Source organism: Schistocerca serialis, chromosome 7 (genome assembly GCF_023864345.2).
Source record: "Schistocerca serialis cubense isolate TAMUIC-IGC-003099 chromosome 7, iqSchSeri2.2, whole genome shotgun sequence".
In the NCBI taxonomy this organism is placed as follows: Eukaryota; Metazoa; Arthropoda; class Insecta; order Orthoptera; family Acrididae; genus Schistocerca; species Schistocerca serialis.
In genome coordinates, this window is record NC_064644.1 from 160,902,400 (window position 1) to 160,919,776 (window position 17,377).

The 17,377-nt window shown below is 38.2% G+C and overlaps 1 protein-coding gene across 1 annotated transcript in view; it reads left to right on the forward strand.

Annotated features, from left to right (window-relative positions):
* LOC126412870 (fat-like cadherin-related tumor suppressor homolog) overlaps positions 1 to 17,377 on the forward strand; it is an 894,730-nt gene that overhangs the window by 811,812 nt on the left and 65,541 nt on the right. The window contains exons 21-26 of the mRNA XM_050082746.1: positions 6,255 to 6,491; positions 6,578 to 6,778; positions 6,894 to 7,088; positions 8,207 to 8,512; positions 14,960 to 15,168; positions 16,554 to 16,698. Coding sequence (XP_049938703.1) covers positions 6,255 to 6,491; positions 6,578 to 6,778; positions 6,894 to 7,088; positions 8,207 to 8,512; positions 14,960 to 15,168; positions 16,554 to 16,698 — 1,293 coding nt within the window. The remainder of the gene's footprint in view (positions 1 to 6,254; positions 6,492 to 6,577; positions 6,779 to 6,893; positions 7,089 to 8,206; positions 8,513 to 14,959; positions 15,169 to 16,553; positions 16,699 to 17,377) is intronic.

Here is a 17,377-nt window from a genome sequence, read left to right on the forward strand (position 1 = left end):
GTAAGTACCAGCATTCTGGAATGTTTGGTGTTTATATAAATAGCCGCATTCTCCATCCAGGAATTTAGTTATGTTCTGGCTGCATACTGGTGTTCATAATAAACATGCCATTTAGTGCCAAGCATTGTATTTAATTGATGATCCTGCTATTAGATTTGGACCTGAATGTGGGACATGACACTATGTGGTGGAAATCCCAGGTAGTTTGAAACATCAACATCACTGTGGCTCCAATCAGGCAATGTAATAGCAGTTGCCTAAACGGACAAGAATCAGAATATATCATTCTACATTTCAGTGGTCCACATATTCAAGACACCAGTGGATTCCCAGCCAGCTATAAGTCAGCTGGACATATGGCATCCATCAGTATTTTCGGGAGATACTGGTCAGGACCCGACAAAATGGCTGAAAGAAGTCAACCTAATGATCAAGTACAATAGGTGGGATGAAATAATGTGTTTGGCAAATGTGTACTTTTATTTGGATGGCCCAGCCCAGCAGTAGTTTAGGAACAACAGAGAGAAGCTAAACTGCTGGGATAAATTACAGGCCGAACTGAAGAAAACATCTGACAACAATCAGCAGCAAGTCTGCCTACAGAAGAACTACTGAAGAACAAGGGCACAATGGTGTAGAGAAACAACACAGTTCTACATACAGTTTTGGCCCTGTGCCATATTGTGAAGCCAAATATGATAGAAGTTGACAAAATTTCACACTTTATGAAAGAAGCTGCAGAAACATTTGCCAAGTTCTTCAGGTAATGGATGTCATAACATCCAAGGCATTCATCATGTGGTGCCAGCACATTAAGGAAATGCAACAGAAAGTAACTGGACATAGGAAGTACTATGGACTACCAAATGTAGACCCTATGGCAGTCACAGAATACCACGACAACCTTTCTTGTCTCATGTGCCAAGTGAACGAAGAGATACTGCATTTTATGACTACCAGAACCATCGGATCAGGTAAGCAGGAGACAGTAGGTACAAATGTCAACATGATACGTCAGGAGATAATAGAGACTGTTGAAGAAGAGGTGTATTGATCTTCAGCACCAATCTCTGCCACTAACTGAATGCAACAGAATGGGCTCAGCCAATTCTGCCATACACCACAGCCATCAAATGGCAACCCTGCATCTGACCAATGCTAGTATGAGCAACTTCTATGCCAAGTAAAACAATATGTAGAAGAACAGACATTTGGAGGTCAGAGAACAACACACCAGTGTGTTTCCACTCTGCCTGCCTTGGACACATTGTACACTACTGCAGAGAGGGAAGGTGAGTTTTTGATGATTTCTACACTGCAAGACATCAGTCATCACAACAGTTCTGCTCACTCCAGTCAATTGCAGACCATTATAGTCACCTGTGGGATGAAGCCCACCAACATAATGTGGATGAGGTTACTTCCCAACATGCCATAACCACTCCTTTGTGCCATAAAGAAGTACCAGTCACTTGCCTAGCTGCCGACATCAGGAAAACTATGCAAGGCAACCATCTACGAAGATGATGTTACCACATATACAAATACTTGATGGTCACCAAAATGTCAGGAAATCTGATTGACACACAATTGATGACCAACCTGTCCAGACACTAGTCGACTCGGGGCTGTCTTTTCTGTCCTGTCAGATGATTATCATTAACAGCCAAAAAAGACTATGTTCCGTGATACAAAAGTGATTGTGCTAAAAGTTGCAAATGGGAAATAAATCCAGCTGACAGGAATGTGTGCTACAAGAATAATTATCAGTGACAGAGGAGAGCCCTATGAATTTTGTCATTTTAACAGATTTTAGTTATAATGTTATTCTCAGATGGGACTTTTTCCAGGCATCAGAAGCAGCCATAGGCTGTAGAAGATCAGAGCTGCAGATTTACAATGCTATTTCAGAAAGCACACATAACAGAGATTGCTCTGGGTGATTGTTTGCTGTTGTAAACATTGTTGTCCTGCCATCATCAACAAGACAAGTTCCAGTCATCAATTGAGATGCTCAGTTAAACTGTAAGTTTTGTCTTGAATTGCAAGAAGCTACTCAGACTCAATATTTGTCTTGAGCAGCCACAACATATCCCTAAAGATTTGTGCTTAGGTACACCTGAACCACTCCAGGAAGTGTAGCTTAGTGACATTGACAAAGAACTGTGCTCTGCCACCATTACAGACCACACAGAGTAGGAAGCTGCTATCAAATTATCAATAGAATCTGGCCTGGCCAATGGACAACATCAATGAGTGACAGCTGTTATGTGCCAATTTTAGACGCTTTTAAATTCAGACTGGAGAAAAAACAGACCAAGTGACCCATGGTAAAATAAATTATGAACATTGAGGTCACCCACCAATTAGCCAGCACTCATGTGGAGAGTTGCCAGCTGAACAACAGATAATTTGGGAGGAAGTGAAGAAGAAACTGCAATATGACATCAGAGATTCCTTGGTCCTCTCCTGAAGGCCTTGTGAAGAAGAAGAATGGCATATATGTGTCAACTGAACAAATTTGTGAAGGACGATGTCTGTCCATTGTGGCACATTGATGACATTCTAGACTGCTTGAAAAGAGGAAATTATTTGTCAACTATGGACATGCAGACAGACTACTAGCCAATTGAGGTTGAGGTTGAGCAGGAAAACACAGCCTTCGTAACTCCTAAGAGTTTCCAGTTATGTTGTTTGTGCTGTACAGCACCAGAGCCACCTTAAAATGTATGATGGACAACCTGTTACAACACCTTAAATGAACAATGTATCTTTATTGTCTGGATGACATTTTCATTTTTTTTGAAGACATTTGAGAAACATCTAAGCCACCTGAAAACCATGTTGAAGTGTGTTCAGACTGCAGATCTCTGTCTGAATCCAAGAAAGTGCCTCTTTCCCACCCAAGAAATAAAAATCTTGGGTATTTAGAGAATGGTGATGGATTCTGTCCTGGCCAGAGAAAGTGAGAGCAGTCACACATTTTCCAGCTCCTCAACACATTTGTAATGTGAGAAGATTTCTCAGAATGAGCTCATGTTACCAGCAATTCATAGAGGATTTCTGCACTTGGGCACTTACCTTACAGAACTATTACAGGGAAATATCAAATGTTCCTGGAACCAGGTGCAAGAAAGAGCTTTCCTTGTCTTTAAGAAGATGTTACCATCTTCTCCAGTCCTAGCATTACATGATGTGAGACAGAATTTCACGCCGACAGTCCCATAAATATAAGGCTGGTACTAGTGCAAATGCAAGAAGATGCTGAAAATGTGATAGCTTATGCTTCATGTGTACTCCCCAGGTCAGGGATGAATTACTCTACTACCAAGAAAGTGTGCCTTGCACCTGTTTGAGTCATCAAAAAGTTCAGCCATATTTATTTGGCAGTCCATTCACCACTGTGACAGACTGCAATTCCCTACGCTGTCTGACTAGCCTGAAGGATCCATAACATCGACTGGTGAGATAGGTGCTGAGACTTCAGGACTACAACATCATGCCAAGTGGTTGCAAATGCAAGGACAATGAATGCATTTCAAGGAATCCTTTGGAGGAATGGAGTGAGGATGAAATGACATTGCTGCTGAACATAAGGGTACATCCAGAACTGATGAAAACCAAAGAAAACTTGAGGACAGAGAAGCTGGCCAAAGAAGAATTCCACTTAACAAACAGATCATGGTTATAAGAGGAATAATGATCCAATATCCAACAGAGTGGAAATGGTTGCTTCTCATCGCAGCTCATTTGCAGCCAACTATCCTGAAGTATTTACTCACTGCTCCAGTATCTGATCATCTGTGATTTGTGAAGACTCTAAAAAGAATCAGATACAGTTATCACTGGCCAGGTCCCTACCGATCCACTAGATGCTATGTGAGCCACTGTAAGGAGTGTCGGTGACTGAATCTCAAGCTGAAATGACCTCCATGGCATTTGGTACTGATCCCTCCTGCAACAGCGCCATTCCACTGAGATGAAATCCTCTTGGGGAGGTTCCCAAAGTCTCGAAATGGGATTCAGTGGATTGTAGTCTGCACTTACTACCTCACCCAACTGTGCTCTCACCAAAGCTGTGTGAATCTGAAACTCCAGAAATTGAAAAGTTACTTGATTGCGGAAAAGTTTTCTAGTCAAGACTAGTATCATAGGTAATTTCATGTTGAAATCTCATCCACAGGATGAAAACTGTGTACCACCCACACATGAATGGCCTCACAGATAGAATAAGATAAAATGCTGCCCATTGTGACATTTGCATACTACACAGCAAGGCAAGACGCCACAGGCTTCACAATGATCTTTGGGCTCCATGACTGTGAGGCTGAAACCACCATGGATACACTGTTCCCGTGTCAGCCAGATGATACTCAATATGATTATGTTAAACACCTTATCACTAGAACCAAAGAAGCAAAGCATCTGATGTACAAACAGAACCTGGATGCCCAGGAGAAAGACAGAGAGTGTTGTAACATCAAGCAGCAGCCAATGAGATACAGCTAGGGAGACTTGGTATGGATTTCTACTTCTGTGCATAAAGTAGGACTAGCGTAAAAGTTGCCAAAGCACTACTGTCAGCTGTAGTATATCCTTAATTGCTTGTCAGGCATCATATACAAAGTCCAGGATAATGACCCTTTATCAAGAAGACAGAAGCGCACAGATGTCGTCTGGGTCCTCTGCATGAAGTCCTATGACAGTCAGTCAAGAAGTGTAATCAATTGCTGGAAGTTCGAAGAAACTGAATACCAACTTAATAATCGTGAAGCTTCGACAGGAGATGCTACCTTCAAATGCTCATCTTAGTGAAGAGGACGTGCAGTGTGGCATAACCATTAACAGCATTGGCTGGCTTACTGCTGATCACAAGCATTTATCTTTTATTCACAGTTTATCATTTCTGGAAGGTTCTCGAAATTTCTTATGTTTGCATGTTCTGTAATATTCAGTGTTCATGTAAACAGTAGCAAACTCTGTTCAGCAATTCAGTTTTGTTGAAGCTGTATATTGGTGTTAATAATGAAGATGCATTTAGTGCTAAGTGTCGTATTTCATTCACGACCCTGCTTTTGGATTTGGATTTGGGTGTCATTATGATGTGACTATGTTGTAACGCACCTTACTTACTGAGAAAGGTAGAATATTTACTATTGACAATGAAGTTGGGCATTAGTCCCAATGCCAGTTAGGCAATAATGTGAATAAACAATCATTCTGAGCAACATCAGTCACTCATGAATCAAAATGTTACTCTTTTTCTAGTATAGGAGTGGGTGATGACAATAGACTGCGGAAAGTGTGGAATGTGGCAATATTACAGTCAAATCTCAAATCATTTATAGAAAGGGGGAGGTGATAAAAGGGAATGTTATTATTTTGATTCTACTTTACAAATTGCTGCTGTAGGTGATGTAGTAACCAAACCCAAGTAACACAAATATGGCTTTATTCACAAATCTCTGAACAATAATAGAAATAAGCCTGTTGTGACTTCACATGTGACAAGATGAAACAATCATACAGAAGGTGCAACATAAGTGGCACATAGAACAACTGGTGTGAGCGGTACAAATTAAAAGGTGAGTCACCGGTAGATGTGGCAGAGACCGTGCCGTGTGCACGCTTCCTACAGTTGGCCTCTAATGGCCATCCCGCTGATACAGTTGATAGTTGATTTAAATACACGCGCGTGGTGGCACTACACTCACACTCACTAATAGCAGGATGCAGCAGTTGAGATATAGCAGTAGAAAGGGCCAATCTGGACTTATTTAATGAATTTGCTCATGTCTAGCATGGTAATTGACTTTCTTTTCTTACAACATTGAAGCTAGCTTTGTAGGCCTCTTTACTAAAATGTGTTAAGCTAGCTCAGTAGACAATGATATTTATACAAGCAATGGGACAACAGTAAATGGAAGGTCTCAGATTATTACTATCTGTCCTTGCATGTTGAATTCCATTTTCTGTATTATTATTTACTTCTGTAAATGTATGCATTCACTTTTTCTACAAGAGAAATTAACTTGCACAAGGGCTTTGGGAGCAGTATATTTATGGGGATTTCACATAACACATTTAGCAGCCTAAACAAGCTAGTCTTTTGTGAGCTTATTTGAAACTGGTTGTGTGTAATACAAAAGCTGCTGCAAGGAAAAAATATTTTTAAGCATTTTACGTGCTTCAAATTTAAATAACTGTATTTTATTTTTGTACTTCAATGTTTTAGAATATGTTTTTGCATGCAGGTGTAATATATGTTGTTGATGAGCTGGATTATGAACAAAAGAAGCAGTATGAGCTGACCATACGTGCAACAGACAGTGTATCTGGAGTTTATGCAGAAGTACCAGTCAGTATTCTTGTTCAAGATGTCAATGACTGTCCTCCAGAATTTAGCAGTGACAGTTATAATATTTCTGTCTCTGAAGCTTCACCATTTGGCACTTCTGTTCTCCGAGTGTCTGCCAGAGACAATGACACAGGTAAAATAGCACAGACTATTAAGAAACAGTCAAAATATAAGAAGACTTCACTGAGAATCTAGAAACTTTTTTTTAATTTCCTACAGGCATTAACCAGAAGATTCGATATCAGATTCAGAGCGATTCCAGCAATTCATCAGAATTTTTTCATATTGATTCAGATGATGGATCTATCTATCTGAAGCAGTCATTAGATCATGAGATTCATGACAGTCACCACTTTACAATTATTGCAATGGATGCTGGGGTTCCAAGTCTCTCAAGTACTGCACATGTTTGGGTTTCTGGTTAGTTTCATTTGATTCTTTTCTTAACGAAACGTAAAAGTAAACTTAAAGTATTTGTATATCTAACTATTTTATTGATAATTTCATTTGTGAAGATTTTTTATTTCTGTTTCAGTTATCGATATGAATGATAACCCACCAAAATTCGAGCAACCATCATATGTATGCTCTCTCTCTGAACATGCTCAAAGAGGACAGTTCATCACTGTTGTTAAAGCAAGTGATCCTGACTATGTTGATCATGAAAGACTAAGCTACACAATTGTTGGAGGAAATGACCAACAGACATTCTCCATTGATTCCGCTACAGGTGTGCTTTATCGTCATTTTTCAGTCAGTGTATTTTGATATACAATTTTCCTGAAAAAATTAAGCTAATTCACGTGTTACATTGTTGATTGTGGTAATATATAGTCACAGCTTGTCATCTGCATAGGATTTGTCTGTACTTTATTTTATCTATATTAATTTCATGTAGTGGACTGTTCCATGGCCAGGAGATTTGCTCTGCAGTTTGGTCCTACAGTAAAATAGAGAGAGGGAGGGAGAGAGAGGGAGCATGTCATAGGAACATGCTAGGGGGTGTATTTTGTGTGTGTGTGTGTGTGTGTGTGTGTGTGTGTGTGTGTGTGTGTGTGTAGGGGGTGAGGGGAGGCAGTATTGAAGAGGAAACAGCAGAGACTAATGGATATGAGAATCCATAGGTCCATAAAACTAGCTCCAGTTCGCTGGGGGAATGGGGGACAGCAGAGAGAAATCAGAACCTGGTGGGCTGAAACAGAATGAGAGCAGGGATAGATGTTGCAATACAGGGACTAGTGACAATTGAGACAGGATGATTGTGTTGTTGAGACAGTTTCCACCTATAAAATTAAGACAAGCTGATGCTGATTGGGAATCCAGATACCACAAGTAGTGAAATAGCCACTTACGTTGAAAAACATGCTTTGATATCGGATGGTCTTATTTTCTCTTGTATGCAGTCCCACAGGAGGCATTCTTACAGATAGATAGTTTACTGATGGCCATACTCACATGGAAAGTATACCATAATTGCAGTGTAATTATTATGTGATTATTTATGAATGGCTGTGCTTCTTATATACCATAGGCTGAACTATCTGTGGTGAATAGCCACATCAGACTTTGGCCAAGAGCAAGTTTGTTAGCATTTGTAACATTTGTGTTTCATTAACTCATCTGTGTGAAGCAGAAGAATCACAGTCTGATAATGTGTCTGTTTTAAAAGGAAGACATAATCATGTCAGAACCCTTAAGATGACATGTTTGTTTTATTTCATGTGTACAATTTTTATTTTCTGAGAATCAGCACCTGGTCTACATTCTTTTTTCCTCATAAATAGCAATGAAAACTCTATAAATTTAGTTGTACGTACAAAAAGGATTTACTAAATTCTTTGTTTGTAGGTGTGATCTCACTGATAAATATGCAGAACTTTGCAGAGAAACAGGAAAGCATTTTAAATATCTCAGTCACAGATGGAGTCTACACAAGTTTTACCAGAGTACGTATTATCATACTGCCAGCAAACAGACATAATCCTGCTTTTCCCAAGATTCAGTTTGAAGTTACAGTACCAGAGAATCAACCACGTGGAACACTGGTAACAAAAGTCACAGCCACAGATAAAGATTTTGGCAAATATGGTGAAGTTGCATACTCCATTCCATCTGATTTACTGAAAGAAATTTTTGAAGTCAACAAAAAGACAGGTAAGTCTATGAAAAAGTGTTTTCCAATAGATGTGTGTGACCTTTTCTTTGTGGGAGCTAGTGTGATCAAATTTTTATTGAAATATTTAGCTAAGTGCATATAATTGTCAATTTTCTCTTCATAGCCTGTAATGAAAAATGGTTTTGGTAAATGGTTATGGACTTAGGGTTTACCTGTGGAAGAGTGAATAGATCTGCACATAGCTACAGAAACTTTGTAATAACTGTACTCCTAAGTTTAATCCATGTTGTTTTTTCTCACCACTATTCTTTAAATTGAACTGTTACATCCCTCTTATATGTGTTCAGTTTTATATAACACAAGTAGGCCACCTATTCATAACCTTAAATAAACAAAGATAGTAAAAAAAAATTATTTACCCTTTGACATTAGATGAGTATAAAGTTACAACAAATGAAAACATTGCTATTATTTATTATCTGTTCTCATTTTCATTGGTGAGTCCTAGAAAAAAGTCAATAAACTTTATAACAGAATTGCTCCAAATTGTTTGTTATATAACCTTCATTTATGTCTTACTCCTTAAAAAAACATCAGAAAACTAGTGAATATGGTAATTAATAATATAATGAAAAGGATAGTTGCCACTCACCATGTAGTGGAAATGCTGAGTTGCAGAAACGCATAACAAACATACTGTCAGAAAGTTAGCTTTTGACCAACAAGGCCTGTGTCAAAAGTGGACAACATACACACATGCACACTCTCAGGCAAGTGCAACTCATATAAACATGAACACAGTCTCTGGCAGCTCGAGCCAGACTGCAAGCAGAAAGGTGTTATTGGAGAGGAAACTTGGTGGGGGTAACGACAAGTCTGGGGCAGAGAGGGGGAGAGACTGCAGGGTAGGGTCTGGAGGACAGTAAAGTGCTGCTGCAAGTGTGCAGGGATGAGGTGGAGAGTGTGGTATCTAGGTGCAGTCAAGAGATTGATTAGATTGGGGCCGAGGGAGGGGGGGGGGGGGGGGGGTTAGCGGAAAAGGAGAGAAGTAAAAAGACTGGGTGCGTTGGTGAAATAGACGGCTGTGTAGTGCTTTAATGGGAACAGGGAAGGGCTAGATGGGTAAGGACAATGACTAACAGAGGCTGAGGCCAGGAGGGTTACAGGAATGTAGGATATATTGTGGGGAGAGTTCCCGACTGTGCAGTTCAGAAAAGCTTGTGTTGATGGTAGGGATGTAGATGGCATAGGCTGTGAAGCAGTCATTGAAATGAAGGACATCATGCTGGGCAGCATGCTCAGCAAGAGGGTGGTCCAGTTGTTTCTTGGCCACAGTTTGACAGTGGCTATTCGTGCAGACAGACAGCTTGTTGGTTGTCATGCCCATATAGAATGCAGCACAGTGGTAGCAGCTCAGCTTGCAGATCATATGACGGGTTTCACAGGTAGCCCTACCTTTGATGGGATATGTGATGTTTGTGACGGGGCTGGAGTAGGTGGTGGTGGAATGTAATTATACACTTATAAATGTAGGCCTAATACCAGAAATACTGTAGCTAATAATAAAGTATATACAGAAGTGAACTCACATTTTTTTGTTTTGTTTTTTGTGTTGCTTGTGTAATGTTGCAGCTGGCTGATGTGCACCTAACCATTTGATTTCTAGTTCCTTTGCTTACTTAGTAAATTAAAGAGCATTTTTAGCAAACATTCTACTTTATTCATTTAAAAAAGTACTGGTAGAATACTCACGTTTCAGTGACAGTGCTCCAGAATACGGAACACTACTGAAAGATCGGTCCATTTCCTGTTTGCAACATTTCTTGTTGATGGATGACAATAGTGGTGAGGGGAGAGGGTTTGAATTCAGGACTGAATGTGCATCACTTTGGTTATGTTTCAACAGTTTGTGTATTTCAACAATGGAGCTTCTGCTGGTACTTCACTTCTGTATTGTAGGATCTCAAAGATTGCCCATCGGATATTGATGCAAATATCATGCTATTTAATGGAAGGCTTCCTAATTTTGCTGATTTCAGGCAACTGAGGACTGGAGTGAAACTGTTTAAGCTATACTGCTTCAGGGTATTTGATAGAATAAGAAGCGAAATGGGAAACACATCCAACATATAACACATCATTACATCTCAATTCAATTTCCTGCCAGTAAAGCATTAAATGAGGGCTCTGTATCTTGTTTTGACATATATATGGCAGATTTTGGTGCCAAATATAAATGAAACATCGATGCAGCAGGGCCAGTTAAGGAAATAGCTGCTTTCAAATTCAGTAGAAAGAGCTGATGAAGAACACTAACACAGAGCACCATTTGGATATTTTGAATTTTCGTTTTTAATGTATGGGATAAAAGATGCTTATGGAAACAATGAAATAATATTGAGGATATTTATGACAATTACAATATGCTTTCAGCAAATTGAAGATGATGAAAAACTACTTATGGTCGAGTGTACGTGAAGCAGACCATCAGATTCAGCTATCTTGTCGACATAATAAGACACAGCTGCTAAATTTGACTTCAATAACATTATCAATGAGTTTGCTGCACTCAAAGCAAGGAACAGAAAGTAAAATTATAATAAGAACACAAATCTTGGGAAGGAATGTATTCTCAATGCATAATTATAGCCCTTTTTCCTTTATTTCCTATAAATAATTTAATAGGTGCAAATAAAAACTGTTCTTTGTTATACATCATGGTAAAATCAATATACAGTAGCTGTCATGGAGAATAAGACATAGATTTTGTTTTACTTTCAGTTCTCGTAGAAAGTTGGACGGTTTGTAATTCATTTACTGCACTCATACATTTAATTTGTTTGGTGCAATATTTTTCTTCTGTATAGCTCATTAATGTAATATTCATGAATAATGCTTCATTTTTATTAAAACTGCTTTACAAATTACCTTTTTAGAAAAAATTGAATAAAGATAATTTTCTGTAGGAAGGAGGCTGGTGGGGGGGGATGCAGCTTTAGCAGTTCTGCCAGGGTGCAGGATCACCTTGGTATGACTCTGGCTACAGACCTAGCCACCTAGCCCCAAGTGTTGTGCAGACAAATGGACAGGAGGGCAAGAAGGGGAAAGAGGCAGCAGGGTTCAGGGGGCTGTGGGGAAAGGAGTGTTATGCATGAACATTTCCTTTCCAGGAGCCCACCTGAGTTGGCCCTATGTTAAGCTATGTTGAGGGGCAAAGCGGAGAAAATGACACTGCTTGATCATATCACTGTGACTACAGTTTTACGAGCAGTGTGCTGCTTGGCACTGGTTGAATGATTCAGCTACTGACAGCACAGAGTAACATTGAATCTCTGCAACAGAGCAGTGTAAATGGGGCCTGCATCACTTGCACTACATCAGTGTCATGTCATACTCAAACTTTGATGTAATACTGAAAAAATACACTGAATAAAATTATATTACAAAATTTCTGGTGGGGCCTAAGAATGAGCTGACCCTAGGGTCATTATTTACAGAAAAACAGGGTTAAAGTCAGTTCATTTGCTTCTCTCCAGCAGCTGCAAACATCACATTTATTTTCTCATTTTTCTCATAAATGTCTTTCCCATTTACAGGTTCTGGATGTTAGAATGTAGTATCTGTTCATTCATATGAGCATCTCTTGACTCTATTCCTATTTAATAGCTGATTTGTGGGTACTCCTTTTCTCAAACAGTATTTGTGTTTATCATGGCCATAATCTTAATTGATTCCACTGTGAGTACTTACTCAAACATTGTATACTGTATAAACTAAATAAAATTCTTTTTTGTCTTGTTTCACAAAATTTTATTTTTGTTGACCTAGTTTTTGGGTTGTAATGAGATTTTCCAATACACAACTGCTTCCAAAGCTGGCCCCCAAGCAAAGGTGAACAAGTCAACCGCTTTAATCTATCACTTGTTGACTTAAACTATACAGATTATATCTGTGGACTGTTTTAATTTTGAAAAAGTAACTTCTGTGAACATTTGTTACAATAACATTTAGTCCAACTTTTATGGAATATTCTATCAGTTCTTGGAGGGACATAAGACATATTATGAATGGAATGTGCTGCATTAATGTTCCACAATATTTATTTCATATTTTGTTGCAAATTGTATTTCAGTTTTCTATGCCATTTTCAGACAGTTTAAGACAGAGCAGATATTCTATTCGTCAGCAAGAGTTTCTAGGTGTGCAGAGACTGTTGTTTCTAAAGATATATGATGATTTGCAGATTATGCACCTATATGAAAAACACAACAGTTCAATGCTTCAATCTGACATGTTTACAAAACAAGAAATATTATGTATTGTTAGTTTTAGCCAGTCGATTTTGGGATGAGGAGGTGCACCAGCTCCACATGGAATCCACCCACAGGATTAACAACAAGGGTTGGTGTGTGCTGGCCCATCTGGATGTGATTTTCAGGCAGTTTCCCATGATTTGCAAACATTTAGGAAAACTTTCAATTACTTTCGCATGAAGCAGTTGAGGTACACTTATTCTGATCAGGGGTAATGGGGTGGCAACAGAAAGGACATCCAGCCACCCCTTGAGCTAACCATGTCAAATCGCCTAATAACAATGCCAATCCTGCACTGATGCAGAACAAAGGCACAAGATAAAGGAGAAGATGTAATGAATGTTTTCGATTCTAAAGACATGAGTATAAATCCATAAATCCACTGTTTGATTCAACTACATATATTGTGCTATGTAGTTACACAGGTACTGTACACAAAATGATGAACAGTAATAAATATAATGAAATATGTTCAAAGAAGGTATGATGTGTACAAATAAACCTCATATTATATTGTACTCAGAGATTGAAATATGCAACTATAAATGCGAAAACAGTACAACAAGTGAGTGCTGGCACAGACTGATATGGTATATGGACGGAGATTGGTGAATGTGAGGAATGGTATGCAGTATATATTTGTGTTTCTGATCTAAGCAATGTTTTGCAAAGCCAAAAGTCAAATTCATTCTTTTCTGAACATCACTGAGACCAGAGGCACAAGTATGTATTTAAGACAGAAGTCATATACATAGAGGGAAATGCTGTGAAGATGACTCTATTAGAAGTATTAACCCTCTATTGCTTTGTGTTGCTATTTGACAACTAACTGTAACTTTACGTATAATGTTGAAGAACCCACTCAACAAACACAGTCTGGCTGTATCGAGCTACACTGTGTTAAGCATCCTTATTTTGACAGAAATAGCTGAAGATCAATAATCTTTGCTGAAGGTTGAATGTACATAAACACACAGATCTAGTTAGATTCTTAATGTTTCCATATTGCAACAAAACCTAAAATATTGAATAAAACAAAATTAAATGAAAATTTCTATGTTCAGCCTCTCGCATGGTATTTTGTGCATCAGATCCTAGCCCCAGATTGTTTAAAACTGAAATTGATTTCCTAAAAAAAGTTGTGCAGTAGAAGGTTGAAATGATTTACTACTGAATGAGCAGACTCAGTTCAATTCTTCATCCCTTTTAGATAATGTTGAACTCCTATTTGGGAGTGAAGCAGATAACAGTTTTGGAATCTAGGGATCATTACTCAGAAATATATAATTACGCAAATACTAATTTACTTTACCTACAACATGATTGATGTGCGCTTAGCTCTGTTCCAGTATACTTAGCAATATTTGGAGTTAATGTTATTCTAATGAATTTTATGAGGTTGTACTATACAGACATAACTGTTTTGTAATTAAAATAGTCAACAGAGATAACTTTAATAATTTGTGTAGATGCGATGGATTAAAGGAGATGACATGTTTATGTTTCATTGAGTGCCATCTTTGGAGTATGTTGTGAACTGTAAAATGAGCTTACAACCCAAACCTAGGTCAAAAATAAAGTTTTGTGAAATAATGAATGTTTAGTTCATACAAAGCATTAGTATTTTGGATAGGCCAGCCTCACTGTGGGAATTTTTAAGAAGAATGCCATATAAATTTTTGCTTGTTTGAAAATCAGTGTAATAGAATTAATGCTGTCTTGAAATTTGTTATTTATATTGAAAAGAGTGTATTTATAGGACACCATAAAAATTGGCAGGGCTTGTACATGGGAACTGTATCACTCGAATGTTTTCTTTCCTGAGCACAACAGAGGGAAACATCAGGAGAAAACGTTTTTAGAAACAGGGAAAACAAAGGAAAAACCTGATGGGTTATTCCTCACCACAATATAGAGACTTTCTTTTATTTTTAAAATTTTGTCTTTTTATTGTGCTTTTAACAGATTTTTCATACTTAACTTAAGTATTTATCGTAACTTACATAACAGGCAGTTAACAGTCTCCATTGTTATTATGTTAGAATCTTTGTCTACATTACATGACTTCTTTAAAAGCAGGATGGCAAAATTTCAAATCTGTGTTTCATCTAACAGATCATTAATAAATAATTTGCAGGTATACTTATCACTTTGCTTGTTATTAATTTTCAGGAGAGATATTCACTAAAAGGAGTTTGGACAGAGAAGAGCAGAAGCTTTATGAGCTTCCAGTAATGGCAACAGATGGTGGTGGACGGTCAGGGTTTATCATTGTTAGAGTGAAAGTTGGAGACTTGAATGACAATGCTCCATCTTTCCTTCTACGAGAATATAAGGCCACAATTCCTGGCAATCTGACACTCAAATCACCTTTCCTTAAGGTAATTACAAATAAATTATATGGCACTGATACCTGACTCTTCCTTCAGGGAACAATAATCCATTGTAACTCTGTGCAGTGCCCCCCTCCCCTCCGCCCCCCCCCCCTCTCTCTCTCTCTCTCTCTCTCTCTCTCTCTCTCTCTCTCTCTCTCTCTCTCTCTCTCTCCTATAGTTAATTTTATTTCCTATTAATTCCCCATTTTTAAAAACCTTATATAGTGAACCAGTAAGCCTGAAATTCATCACAATAAATTTCTGCTCAATTTAAAAATTATTAGAATTGGATAATGATATCTAACACTGAAAAGGAAAGCAGATTGAAGCATCTGTCCAACGTACTTTTATGGGGGTGACATACTTCTTATGTGGCACCACAGCATCAGTTCTTGAACATTTTCATCTGCAGACATGCATTTTCAGGCTGAAGAATACAAAAACATATTCAGCTAAAAGAAATAAGCAATTTAACAACAGTCCTTCCATTCTGTACAGCTACCTTAAGTCAGTGTTCAACCAAAAATTGAAGAAATTCTCTTTTCAGTGAAAGATAACACTAGTTTGAAAGTATTTTGGTATATGTATAATGTACCCTGTGAACGCAGTGAAAATTACATAGGGCATACAATCTTTATGGTGTTCAAGCACTGTAATGAACATAAATGGTACGTAAGGTACACAAACTTTGAGTAGGTTTCAGTTGTGAGACATATATTATATAATAAAAGATGCAGTACAAAAGTGCATATATATCAGTACATTTAAGATAGATGGTGGCTACAATGTTAATAGCACTTGACGATGGGCACTAGAGTTGGAACATTCACAAAGAGCAAAAATTTAAAACTTAATTGAAAATGGGAAACATAGTGCTGAAGGTGGCCTTTGTTCCCCTTCTGCTCCACAATTTCTGGCTAGGAGAGATATGGGAGGGAACTCTGTGTCCTCCTGTGCCAATTTCCTGTTATTGCATACGCAAATTATAGCTCTCAGATGATTCACTCTACTCGGACATTGAACTTTTGCTCCTTTTTAATTAGTGACATTGCTAAAGACCACTTCCACACAGAAATTAATTCAGTGAAATGTGTGGTTATTGAGACAGAATTTCATAAGAGGTCAAAAAAAATTATGTATACCATTTTATTAATTAGATTACAATGGAAGAATCATACTGTGGAGGTTTAATCATTTTTTTTAGAAAGATAAACCTATAATGTGATGAAGTGTTTTTCACATTATATTTTTTTGTGAATATTTGTGTATTTCTGGCTTCTCATTTTATACCTATTTGTACTTGCTCCATAGTCATTAAAAAGTGATCATTTTAACACAAATTCAGTGTAACTCTCATTTTATGTAAAGCAATATAATTATTGTTATTTAAGGTCAAAGCAGTGGATAGAGATGATGACATGGCTGCTGAGATAGAATATTCAATTTATGAGACACAAGGATCAGAAACCAAGGAACTCTTCTCCATTGACAAACATAAAGGAACTATCTCTCTTGCAAAGAATGCTACATCATGGGGTAAGCCATCTAATTTTATTTATGTAATGACTGCTTGGCTTATTATCTATTTGAACTGCATCTTATTTATTTTTATTTTTGGACACACACACACACACACACACACACACACACACACACACACACACACACAGGTCAGGAGTCCACTACACCCAGCAGTCGGCTACGTGGATAGCAGGGGCTGTGTGGCGTGGTCTGGGCGGTGTTCTAGGTTAGACGGCCTCAGGCAAGAACAGAAAGGGCAACAGCCTCAAAGGGTGTGGGGCAAAGTCAGGACATGTGGCAACCAAGCAGCAATCGATATTGTAATTGTAAACTGTCGAAGCTGCATTGGTAAAGTACCGGAACTTCAAGCGCTGATAGAAAGCACCGAAGCTGAAATCGTTATAGGTACGGAAAGCTGGCTGAAGCCAGAGAGAAATTCTGCCGAAATTTTTACAAAGGCATAGACGGTGTTTAGAAAGGATAGGTTGCATCCAACCAGTGGTGGCGTGTTTGTCGCTGTTAGTAGTAGTTTATCCTGTAGTGAAATAGAAGTGGATACTTCCTGTGAATTATTATGGGTGGAGGTTATAATCAACAACCGAGCTAGGTTAATAATTGGCTCCTTTTACTGACCTCCCAACTCAGCAGCATTAGTGGCAGAACAACTGAGAGAAAATCTGGAGTACATTTCACA